Raw genomic sequence first — 13,544 nt, 5'->3', positions numbered from 1 at the left:
AAGGAAGACTCTTTTCTCTTGTGTTTTGTACGCTGCTGGAATCCTGACTGTTTTTTTAGTACTCCGAACAACCCCCCTTGCTACACCCTTTTGGAACCCTTGGATACCCCCTTTGGATTGCCCCCGTCATCGCCCTGGATTTGGATTCATCATCATCGCCTCTACATTAACTTGCCCCTGTGATTGTGGTAGGATCTGGACATTGCACCTTGCACAGATTGGAAGACTGAATCATTCCCCCTTTTCTTTTCTTTATTATTTTCTTTGAGTGCACTCATACTTTATTTTGGATTATTTTCTTTAATTTGTTAGTGTAGAATATGGCTGCATGAGTAATATATTAGAAGGGTATAAAATAGAATATAGATAGATATAGACAATAAATAGAATATTAGGAAGAACTTTTAAAAAGTATAATAGAGTAAAATATATATATATATATATATATATATATATATATATATATAACACATCTAATTTAGTATTGATATTGAAATAACTTTACTTTGAACTGTTGAAATAAATTGGTTTTTTTATTGTAAACTATACCCACGAGTGTGTGTGTTGTCTTTGGGGTGAGTACTAGAATCCGGTCTAGAAAAAAACCTACACCAATCTCCACTGAACTTAGACATTAGACTGTAAACTGTCCCTGCGCAAGCATAGGCCCATTCCCCTGTCGTGCAGGTTACACATGTGTGCACCTTCTTTCACCAACCCCTTTTAAAGATGCCCTCAGTTAAGTCAACCCCAATGAGCTACTGTCATTTTGTAATCTAAGGTCTGTGTACATCTCCCTAACATGCTGTGTATGTCTGTGTGTCAATGGGCAGTGGTGGGTAGGTGATGAATGTTTGTAAGCATGTGTGGATCCACAGGCAATTACGTATTACCATGCTACCATCAAACTATACAACAAATATAGCGTGCCATTAAACATAGCAGTATCGGATAGCTGTTAACCAAAAGCTACCCAGATATTGATATTAACTGACCGTATTTAAAATTGATCGAAGTTCCACCTCCCTTAGTTATTGTTGATATGGTAAAAAAAAAACCTGAAAGATGAGCTGTTACACTAACTGTTCATATAACTAGCTATAATGCGTTAGTTTACACTTCAGTGTCACACAAACACAATAGATAGACTAAGCTAACTGAAGCTAACTTATCCTTAAGCAGATGTAAATGTGCTGAATGACAGTTTCCTTATTAATCTAATCTATTATCTATTAATCTAAACTAACAGCATTATATATCATATATTGCATCAATCAATTAATGTTGTGGAGACCGCTGAACACTGATTGGTGAATTGCTGTGCAAATGGTCACTTGCTACTCTTTCCATAAACAAAGAAAATATCTTGTCAATATATGGGTGTTTAACCAAGTTATGAATCTACTAACATTAATCAAATAAAGTTGCAAACTTGATATACTATCATATTAGATGTAAATGGCAACTGCATGCAAAATAATGTGCACCTTGTAAAATAGCAAAATATGGATATTGACTCAGACATGGTTTATGAACCATGTCTGAATAATGTGAACTAATGACACTAATTGTTGAAGCTTTGTAGGTGGAATTCTTTCCCATTCTTGCTTGATGTACGACTTCAGTTGCTCAACAGTCCGGGGTCTCCGTTGTCGTATTTTGCGCTTCATAATGCGCCACACATTTTCAATGGGAGACAGGTCTGGACTGCAGGCAGGCCAGTCTAGTACCCGTACTCTTTTACTACAAAGCCACGCTGTTGTAACACGTGCAGAGTGTGGCTTGGCATTGTCTTGCTGAAATAAGCAGGGATGTCCCTGAAAAAGACATCGCTTGGATGGCAGCATATGTTGCTCCAAAACCTGTATGTACCTTTCAGCATTAATGGTGCCTTCACAGATATGCAAGTTACAGATCACCTCTCAGGATTGCTGTCTCCTTCAGGTGTCTGTTTTCCTTTGGCTGGGTGTTTGCTCCGGCTTTCCGCTCCCTCCCGAAGCGATCAGCCCCTACACTCAAGATGATTGAAGAAATGGCCCTGAGCTTCTTCCCATGTCTCCTGCAATTGCTGCTTCCAATACCTGGTCCTTGTCATGATCACACAACTCCCATTCCTTCTTTTGCTGCTGCGGCAGGCCATTTCACTGGCTCTTTCCAGGCCTCTCCCACGTGGGTGTTCTGCATAGGTTGTCTTGCGTCCTGAGTTTCTTCACTCTCCCCCTGGTACCTTGTCTGCTCTGATACATCAGTGAAACTGCTCCTCTCCTCCTCTTTGTCATGTGCCTGGAGATTCCGGGGACTGTGCTTTGACTCCTGCCCCAGCCTCTTTTCCATCTCACCACGTTGCCCTGTGCGTTGCACCTTACTGGTAGGTTGCAGGCACTTCATCTTTGATTGATGCATCTTCACACCCCTCTCTTTTGGCATATCTTCCCACATCTGCAGACCCGGGATAAATCACTTCACTGTTCCAAGGTCGACTGTCCATCATGGATGGTCATAGCACTGGTCTGTCCTGTGGGTCGAGTCTCTGTGTCAGCCATAGACAGGAAAGGCTGAATTTTAGCTATGTCATGTAAGTGGAAAAAAAAGGCAGTCTTGGTGATTTCTTTAATGTGCTTATCAAAGGAAAGGCTGAGATCAAACGTAACATCAAGATTTTTGGCTGCCACACTTTGTGAAATCAGAGTTGTCAGTTGTTATTGTTACTTAGCAAATTGGTGTCTGTGTCTAGCAGGGCCAATGACCAGCATCTTACTTTTATCCGAATTTAAAAGCAGGAAAATTAGTGACATCCAATTTTTCGCAGCAGCCAAGAAGGCCTCTAAATTAGTCATTTGAGTATGATCATCAGCCCTTATAGACACATACAGCTGAGTATCATCTGCATATCAATGGAAATTTATTCCATGACTGTGTATAATTTGGCCAAGAGGTGAAATATAAAGAGAGAAAAGTACAGGGCCAAGAACCGAGACCTGAGGTATGCCATATCTCAGTGTTTCCCAACCGGGGGTACGCGTACCCCTAGTTGTACGTTGGTGGTCCCCAGGGGGTACATTGATTTTTTTTATAATTGAGAGAAGAAAAAACATTTAAAAAATGTACAGGAAAACTGTAACCAAATAATGTATAATGTATAATCTGTAATAATTTAACCAACATTGGGAAAATTAAAATTAAGTAATAATTTGCTGGCTATATTATTATTGGCTATACTTTTTTGTGATGCGCGACAGTTTCCCACCAGACTTTGTCAGTCGTCACTCCGCTCAAGAGCGCATACTAGCGCGCTGTTTTTCTTGCTAGCTAGCAAAATATCAAGCCTCTTTCAAAGTTTCAGTTAACGTTATGGATAAATAGCTGAGTCGAGCGGGTTCATCCAGCAACAACAGCACAGCTGATACTGCTGAATCGGGAGAACCCGTTCAGAAGAAAAAGAAAACAGAGAAGGTAAAGCCTCGTCAGTTTGGTGAAAAATATGTGCTCTCTGGATTTACTGCCACAACTACAGAGCCACCGCAGCCAATGTGTTTCCTCTGTAGTGATGTGCTTTCGAATAATAGCATGAAACCGTCCCATTTACATCACCGCCTCAGTACTAAGTATCTCTCCTGTGTGGGTAAACCCATGGAGTTTTTCCATCAAAAGCTGGCTGAATTTAAGAGAAGTCAAGAAAAACTAAAGAAAGTGACATCAGTCTTAACCATGGCTTTGGAGGCATCATATGCTGTGTCGCTACTCGTGGCTAAATCAAAAAAGCCATTTACCATAGCCGAAGAGCTAATCTTGCCTGCTGCTGTCATTCGCGCAGAAACAATGATCGATAATAAAGCAGCTGATTTCCTGAAGAAAGTGCCGTTGTCAAATAATACTGTGTGCCACCGGATTGACGACATGGGAATTGACATTATTTACCAACTGGTGGAGAAATTGAAAGAGTCGGGTACGTTCGCTTTGCAGTTGGATGAATCAACAGAAGTCAGCAGGGAAGTGCAGCTGATTGCGTTTATGCATTACAAAGACACTTTGGAGATGAACGAGCACATTCTGTTTTGCAAGAAACTCACGGGGAGAACTACCGGACAGGACGTTTTTAACGTTATTAACAAATTTTTCTCTCAACACAAGATTGGAAATCCTGCTCTCATGTGTGCACAGACAGCGCTGTGGCGATGACCAGCAGAGTAAATGGTTTAATGGCCCACATTAAAAAGGTAAACCCTAATTTTACAGGGATGCACTGCATGATTCACTGAGAAGCATTAGCTAGCAAGAGAATGAGTCCAGAGTTAAACAATGTTTTGAATGATGCCATAAAAGTGTTCAACTTCATACAGTCCAGGCCTTTGAATCATAGACTGTTTCAGTCACTTTATCAAGACGGTGGGTCAGAACATGAATAGCTACTGCTTCTCACTGATGTCTGGTTGTTATCCCTAGGGAAGAGGTTACAACAGCTGTTCGAGCTACTCAATGAATTTAAGTGAATTTCTGTCAGAGCACACGCACCCCCTTGTGGCTATGTTCGATGACGCTGACTGGGTAACTCAGCTGGGATACATCTCCGATATTTTCAGCAAACTCAACCAGCTGAATCTCTCTCTTCAAGGTAAAGACACACATGTTCTTAGCTTGTATGACAAAGTATGTGGATTCATGGAGAAGATCAAGCTCTGGCAGAGCAAATGTGAAGATGGGGATACAAGTTGTTTCCTGCAGCTGGACACATGCATTGCCACTGGTGAATGTGACAGAACCACAATTGTGAAAATAGTACACAGACATTTGTCCAAGCTCAAGAATGGGTTCAACTCCTACTCCCCTGATATTGTCAACAAGTCTTCCAAACTGCACTGGGTGCATAATCCATTTGTGATGGACATTAACAGCAGCATTCCCGACAGACTGCAAGAAAACCTCATAGATGGGTCCTCAGATAGGAGCCTGAAGATGAGGTACTCAAGCACACCACTGATACAGTTCTGGTATGTTGTGGAGAAGGAGTATCCTGAATTGGGGAAACATGCCCTGAATGAACTGGTCACTTTTGGATCCAAATATCTGTGTGAGGTGACATTCTCTGCCATAACCCACATCAAAACTAAACAGGAACAGGCTCAACTTGGAGAATAACCTGGTCACAGCTGTTGCAACAATCTCCCCCAGACTCACAAAACTGATGAGTGAAAAACAGGCTCAATTGTCCCATTGAGTGTCACATTAATTAGTGAATTTGAGCCTGCCTTTTTTTTAAAAGTCTGTAAACAATGGCTATTATAAGTAATATGATTAGTTATGATTGAATATGATTAAAGTGTCACATTAATTGGGGAGATTGAGTCTTATTTTTTTACAAAAAGGTATTAAATTAATGATATGTAGACTAAATAAAATACTGTATATGTATCTATAAATTATATACATTAGATACATTAGTGATATATCCTGGTGATCACCTCAATTGATTGCGTAGTAGTGGGTACTTTAGGTTGGCTTGAAATGCTTTGGGGGCACAGTGCTCAAAAAAGTTGGAGAACCACGGCCATACCTAACATCAGAGAATTTTGATATAATATTATAGCAGACACACTGTGTTCATCCAGATATGTAGGACTTCAGCCAAGGGAGAGCTAAGCCAGAGACACTAAAATTAAAATTTATTCTGTGTAATAGTATACAGTGATCAGTAGTGTCAGAGGCTACACTGAGGTACAGTATTAGAAGCACAGATGTGGAATCATAGCTAGCTGAAGATTGTTAACCACTCTGCTTAGAGCAGTTTCAGTGGAGTGATAGGCCCTGAAAGCCGATTGAAAAGGTTCATATAGATAGTTCTCTTCTATATGGGTCGAAAGTTGTTGGTACACAACTCTCTCTAGTGCTTTAGAAAAGAATGAAAGATTAGAGACTGGTCGATGTTTATTAAGAGACCCTGGATCGAGGTGAGGTTTTATTTTAAGTAGAGGTTTAACCACAGCTGTGTTAAGACTGCTGGGAACAGTGCCAGTAGTAAGTGGTAAATTAACAATGTCTTGCATAGTAGGTCCCAGAAAAGGCCAGAGGTCTTTAAAAAAGTTTTGCTGGTAAAAGGTCAAGTAGGCAAGTAGTTGGTGTAGAAGCTCACACGAGCTTAGTCAAAGTATTAAGAGAAATAGTCTCAAAAGATGTAATAACAGGGACTATCAGTGACTCATTGTATTGATATGAATTTAGATATGAATTTGCTAAGACAGGATCTGCAGGAGTAATTGGAGTTGAAGAACTAATTTTGTTTATGATCTAATCAACCTTATTGCAGAAAAAGTCTAGAAACTCATAGGTTATGAGTGGTGAACAGCTAATAGACAGCTGCTTTTTAGTAAACTTATCTACAGTGTCAAAGAAAAATCTGGGATTATGTTTATTAATATTGATTAAGCGTGAGATGTCTGAGGTGTCCATCTACCTCAGGCATGTATTTAAGTAACCTGCTAACATTTATTTTAGCATCTCTTATATATTCTATGCACCATTGCACTTTATCACCTCTTATTTCACCCGTATAAGTCAATCCTTGTGTATATACGTATGTGAAGATTGTTGTGTTGTAGTGTTGTTATTCTTCTTAAGTACACTAAGTGAGCCACAAAACCAGAGTCAAATTCCATGTATGTGAAAATCTACTTGGCCAATAAATGTGATTCTGGTTCTTAGATACGCTGCTTTCACAGCAGCTAAAGCACTTGTATTTCAATAAACGCTCATGCCAAGATAGGTAAAAAACTTCCAATTTTGATTTTCGTTATTTAAATTCCAGTCTCCCGCAGGCCCTCTTAAGAGCATGTGTCTCATTGATAAACCAGGGAGTAGCCCTCTTTAATCATCTAAGTCTGATAGTGAGAGGTGCAACTGAATGGAGGAGACTAGTGGCAATTACATCTGTGCCGACATTAACAGGACAGGCCAATAATGCTCCAAATCTAATGAGAAAACGATCTGATAGAGCAGATGTGGTTGGCAAGACATTCAGATCAGAAACAGAAACAACTTTAGTTAAAATCAAATCAAGGGTGTTACCACTGCAATGAGTTGACTCTTGAACAAACTGAGCGAACCCAAAAGTATCAACTAGTGCCAGAAAGGCTTTACTTAGAGGATCGGCAGCCTAATTCAGATGAATATTGAAATCACCAAGAATTAGGATCTCATTAGAATGAGTAACAAGACCTGAGAAAAATTCTCCAAATTCTTCAAGAGTTAGTAAGGGCTGAGGGAGATGGACTTAGAATAACAGGCTCAAAAGATTGGACTTTAGATTCAAGTTTAGAAGTTAAATTGAAATTAGATTAAATTTTAGAACTTAAATTTAAAATAGACTTAAATATTAAGGCGGAACCCCCACTTTGTGTATTTGCCATAGCTACATGGGCATAAGTATAGTCAGGTGGGAGAAGCTTCATTTAAGGGAAGGAAAACATTTGGTTTCAGCCATGTTTCACATAACCCAATCATATCAAAACTATGTTCAAGAATTAGATCATTTATTAGTAAGGCTTTGGTAGATGGTGATCTGATATTTATGAAACCAAATTTAAGCGTCTTGTTGAAGTGATCAGTAGAAAGCAGAACTTCAGAGCTACCAATAGATGAAATATTAATTGGAATTAGACACTTTGTATTATTAGTTGACAATTTTGAAGACCTATGCTTTGAATGATGAGTGTTTACACTTTTGATAACATTAGATGTTTGGTTCTGTAGATTATTAGGTGCTTCGCTGCACATTTCACCACTACCAGTGGTAGGAATGATTATTAGATTATTGTGATTCACACATTTAGGAGAGGAGAGCTTGAGAGCAATAGAGCAGGGTAGGGAGACAGTCTCAATGTTATAGACCAAGTTGTCAGTCTGATAATCTATGCTATGAGAGATTCCCTGACTTTACAGATGAACTAAACTAGATAACTCCACATCCACCTTAGGTTCAAACCTAGCAGGCTCACCAATCACTTGCAACCTGCTGAATGATAATTCCCTAGTGTCAAATATAATGTAGACAGCTATCTATATTGCTCGATAAAAGAGCGGCACCATCCCCAGTAGGGTGAATGCCGTCCACTTTAAGTAGGTAAGAGCAGCCCCAGAAAGAAGGCCAGTTATTAATAAAACCGAATCCCTGCTCATTACAGTAATGAGCCAGCCAGCGGTTCATTGCGGTGAGCTTACTGTATATCTGGTCCCTTGCCCCGCACGTGTAAGGGACCAGAGACAGTTAATCACAAGACAATGGCCCCTGGTGTGCTAACCCACTGTGAACTGTCTAACTGCTAAGAGTTAATGTTCATCCTCAGTCTGAGCTGTATATCTCAATCCTCCTCCTCCAGTACCACCATTCTGTTCTGGTTTCCCACGGAATCAGCATCAGAAGCTTTCTTTCTTTTTCACTTTCTCATTCTCCCTTTGTCTCTCTCTCTCTCTCTCTCTCTCTCTGGGCAGCACTGCTGCAGCTGACCACTTGCTGTTGAAAAGTCATTAAATATGTGAGCGTATTTAAAATGGGTAACTTAAAAAAATCTTTTCTTTTTACGTTTTTGTTATAGATTAATTACTCAATTGCTCATCAGTGGCAGTTCATTTTTATCATTGCAAAACTTTTAATTAGAATTAAAAAAAGAAAGGTTTCTGAGAATTGGAAAGATGTCATGAAATTTTCATTGTTGCTTTACTACTGGCTTCTGTGTGTGTGCATGCATGCGTTTGTGTGTGTGTGTGTGTGTGTGTGTGTGTGTGTGTGTGTGTGTGTGTGTGTGTGTGTGTGTGTGTGTGTGTGTGTGTCCACAGCAATGCCAGGCGGTGGCCCTTAATGATTGATCCCCAGGGTCAGGCCAACAAGTGGGTAAAGAACATGGAGAAGGCCAACAGCCTGCGCATTATCAAGCTGAGCGATGCTGACTTTGTACGCACCTTGGAGAACTGTATCCAGTTTGGCACTCCAGGTAAGCTAGGGAATTGACAAATTGAAGGCTCTCAACCAATATAGTTGATGATACAAGTCAAGTTGGCATGCTGTTAAAAGTGCCTGTGTGTGTGCCTCTGTAAATCTCACCAATTTCATCCATCTGTAAGTATTCTGTTGACTTCTCAGGTTTGGTGCAGCTCCTCTTACCATCAGAAGGGGTCTCTCTTCACCACAGTAACTAAGCAGTGCTCAGAATGCTATACTTCTTTGTTGTCAGTTCTGTAAAGATATACTTACAAAATATAAAATACCATGAGTATTTCTTTTCCAGCACGCCTTTATTCAGGCCTGCTGCACCGCTCATCAAATGGTAATGTCACAAATCATACAATATCCCAGGAGAAATCAAGTGAGTTTTCAGCAGTCATATTTTTCTTGCCCATCATCAGGGGCAAATTGGCTGTGTGCGTAGATGTGATCACTTTCTTTTCTCCTGGCTTGTTCAGTATTTGTTTGTTTGTCTGGTTTTAATACAAAAATCTCCCTTTAGACCTTGAGTTTCAGCCCTGAAGTAGAAAACACCTCTTCAATGACTGTCGCGCCTCTGTATAGACTTGACCTGTTGGGCTGCCATGATAACAGTTTGCTTTTTTATAAAATTCCATTCTTGGTCTTGATAGAGATACACCACATAACAAGGATCCTTTGAAAAATGTGAGCCCTTTTGTCTTTGCTGAGGTTTTTGAGGAAGTGAGATAGGCGAACAGTAAGAGGGGGAAAGAGAGAGAGACAGATACATAACCATTAAAAAGACCTTTAACAGTGTCCCAAGTCAGCTGGCTATCAGGTCTCTGCTCATTAGCTGACTGCAAAGCTAACAGTTCAGAGAGTAGTCTGTCCTTGCAGGGTACGAAGTCATCCCCAGAGAAAGGACTGAGCATCATGTTTCCCTCCCTTTACAAACTGCTCTCCAAGCTCTCCTTTTTCCTACGTGCAGCCTATAAGCCCTGTATTGGTGTTAAAGTCATCTCGCCTGGTTCAACTCATTTTATGTAGCACAGGATATAACCACATCTCTACTTATTGATATGCATTGGGTGAACCATATAAACATGTTTATATAGTGATGTCTGCATTATTGTTTGTGACATGCAAGGCTTGGTATAAGAGGACCCCAAAGCAAACCTCATTAGGAGTTAGTTGACTCGATTTATTCAGCAATCTCGGATTCGTGGTGAGAGAAAGGTCAACGGTTGTTATTGCCGATCCGTGCTGTATAAGAACTTAGTTACTGCCTCCTCCTCATAATGTAAATTATAGATGGGCTGACAGACTGAACATGGAAAAGTCATTATACAGTGTAAAATGAAATTACATCCAGCTATCCACAACCATGTTTGCCTCAACACCTTAGAGGTCCCCTAATGATGATGTCACATGAATAAAGGATAGATAACTCTACCCTCTGACTCACTGGACTGATTGCTGGTGATTGTCTCTTTCCATGGGCACAAGAATACTGAGGATCCTGAAGTGCACTTAGGGGAGTTCATTGTTGAAGTGCTAATCACAGGGAGCTGAAAGAGGGTGATGGGGTCGTCAGTCATCTGTCATTCTAGTATATGTGTATTTCAGGCAGAGGGGAAGTAACATCGTACATAATATCTATTTGCAGTGACGTTATTACTGTTTTAGGGCTTGCATTGGAATAATACTAACTTGTGCCTGCTACTATTACCCAGTGATATGAGTGCTTTGCTTTGTATTCTGACATGGTCCCTAATATGAAATGTTGGTCATTATTGATGCAATGATGTCATGGCTTGAAACTTGTTTTGCAGTGCTCCTAGAGAACATTGGTGAGGAGTTGGATCCTATCCTGGAGCCTCTACTGCTGAAGCAGACCTTCAAACAGGGTGGTGCCATCTGTATCCGCCTAGGAGACTCCACTGTCGATTATGCCCCTGACTTCCGCTTCTACATCACTACCAAGCTACGAAACCCTCATTACCTGCCTGAGACCTCAGTCAAGGTGAGTGAGAAACAGGCAAAGAAAAATAAGTCATCTTAAATATCTTGATAGACAGCATTATATTTGTGCTCATCATAATTAGTTGAAAATAATCAGCTAAAACAAAAAGTGGTAATACAATGAAATGTTTTACATGTTTGAATTGCAAATAGTTTGTGCAGTTTTTATTAAAGGTAGAGGATTTGATCATCCATTTTTACTGTAATACACATGCATTTAACACAATACTCAACAAAGTGGAATTTTTGTTCTATTTCACTGGTCACATCTGAAGAATGCATTATTTGAAAATGTATTTGAAAAATTCAATAAATATGGTAGTCATGGCAATAGATATTGGTGGCACCCCCACTGCTGTGTCCATTACCATGGTGTACAAACCCAAACCTTTTTTCTTTGCCTCTCAACTTACAACATAGTTTGTCGAGGAGGCTTGTCAAGAAGGAGATGGTAATGCAACATCCTATATGTTTGTCAGCGCCAAATCTTCTCGAGATAAATTATTGTGGATTCATCTTTGGTCCACAGTGCATCTGAGCTTCTCCGTTTCTGCATTTGTATCATGGCTCTGTCTGAAACAAGTTATGATGATATCTCTGTGAGTAGACAATGACCACAAATATATATCCTTGCTTGCGAGGAATATAAAACTCCTACCTGCACCATACAACCCCTATCCCAATATCTCCTATCACCCAGCTCAAAACTCAGACAGAGACAGAAAGACAGACAGACAGTGTTTTACGATGACAAGCTGTGCTTGTATTAGACTTTTATTATTGGTCTTTCTCTCTCCCCATTCTCGGCACGAGTGTTACAGTGCGGATGGAGCATTTCCCGTCAGACACGGCTGTCTGCAGAAGGTGCCAGAGATGTTTTAATGAGTCTCTAGTGCTCATTCATGCTTACCCCTCCATTCCACCTGGCACAAAGATTGTGCAGGCGCCATCTCCCACCAAAGCTGCTGCCAACAAAGAGGGGAATGATGGCGCACAGGCTGCCTGCACTCTTCTGACTTTTAAATATTATTTTCATTAGATTTAATACCAACAGTTAACATGGTTTAAGTGTGGCCTTCAAAAAATTGATGATGAAAATCAGTCATTGTAAAGTTGTGAGGGTGAATTTCCGGTGTGGTAATGTGTTGTCTCCTTGGACAAAGCAGCTCATTATTGCAACCATTTTACAAAGTGGGTAGTTTTGTTGTAATAAGCTTATTTGATGGAAATGGAAATTGTATTACCCTCCACCATTTAGGATTTGACTATTTCCTGTTTCAAGTTTGAACTAAACAACAAAATGACACTTATTGTGAAGGATGCTTATGGAATTTTGCTCCCAAAGTAAGAGATGCTTTTTTTCTGAGACAGAGGAGCCCTAGTTTTGTTGGGTGGCTCTTGCTCCACAGGGTCACACCACTTCGATGACAGTACATTTTTACCCCTGCAACACATGATTTAACAATGTCCCATTTAAACACAGTGGTTCGTAGTCCGCCAGTACCAGCCCACAGATGGAGCACACTGAAATAAAAACCTCTTCCAAGAAAAGGCACGTTAAAGAAAATTGCATTACAGAGAGGCAAGGTGGGGGAAGGCATTAGTGAGGATTGCATTTCAAGCATCTATTTGCAGGGTCCTGCTTTTTATGGGCAGCTATTAGATAGATTCAGCTCATTTTTCACAGCCAGCTCCCTTCTTCTTTTTTTTCTTTCAAGCCTTTTTTTTTAAATTATTTTTATTTTTTCATTTTTTTTTTTTGCTCACAGTACACTTCTATGGCTGGCTCCCATTATTCCCATTGAGTCCCATTTGAAACGCAATACTTTCAAATACAACCATGCTAACTTCTAGCAAGCAGCCTTTAGCATAGCAGAGATACAAGAGGAAAGGATACACATGTAACAACAACAAATGGGAGATTTATATAGGCACCAAGTCTTTACTACTAGCTGAATGGGCCCACTGCATCAATAGAAATGGAATTCTGCCCTGGAGAAGTGAAGCTTATTAGGGCGGCGAGTAGATCCCAGAACCTTTGGGAAATTGTGGAAACTGATGACTAAGGCTGGATTAAAGACACACCCCTCTCACCCCTCTGTAGCACTTTTGACAGGAGAATAGAGCAAATGAATCCTACCTATTTTCCGGCTGTACTCTTTTTGCGCATGCCCTGCTGAGTCATTTTCAGTTGGCAGCTGATGGCAAGCTGACAGTTTGTTTGTTTGTTTGTTGCTCTGCTCCCTTGCTTTTTAACTTTTAACAACGTTTGATTGATTTTATTGTTTCCCTGTATGATTTTATGGATTTTATCTGATCATCGATAGTTGCATGGACTAGATCGCACTGAGGTCTCCGACTCCGTAGGTGCTGTATATGCTGAAACTCATGTGGACCCAGCCCTCAGCCCTGGCCGTGATCGACAGTTTTGCTTATACTTCCACGTTGAGCTTTTTGTCTGATTTCTGGAAATACAGCCTGTTATTTTTTTTTTTTTTAATTCATGAACGCATTCTACTGTTGCTCAACTGTGGCTACTAACACTCAGACTGGGCTTTCCTGGCTTTGC

At 40.3% G+C, this 13,544-nt stretch overlaps 1 protein-coding gene across 1 annotated transcript in view; it reads left to right on the top strand.

Moving 5' to 3' along the window:
- Positions 1–13,544, top strand: part of dnah7 (dynein, axonemal, heavy chain 7) — a 304,502-nt gene that overhangs the window by 248,611 nt on the left and 42,347 nt on the right. Inside the window, exons 48-49 of the mRNA XM_056288870.1 lie at positions 8,827–8,981; positions 10,786–10,976. Coding sequence (XP_056144845.1) covers positions 8,827–8,981; positions 10,786–10,976 — 346 coding nt within the window. The remainder of the gene's footprint in view (positions 1–8,826; positions 8,982–10,785; positions 10,977–13,544) is intronic.

Source organism: Lampris incognitus, chromosome 11, assembly GCF_029633865.1.
Source record: "Lampris incognitus isolate fLamInc1 chromosome 11, fLamInc1.hap2, whole genome shotgun sequence".
NCBI lineage: Eukaryota > Metazoa > Chordata > Actinopteri > Lampriformes > Lampridae > Lampris > Lampris incognitus.
Note: the sequence above shows the minus strand (reverse complement) of the source record. Positions and strands in the feature narration are given on the sequence as shown.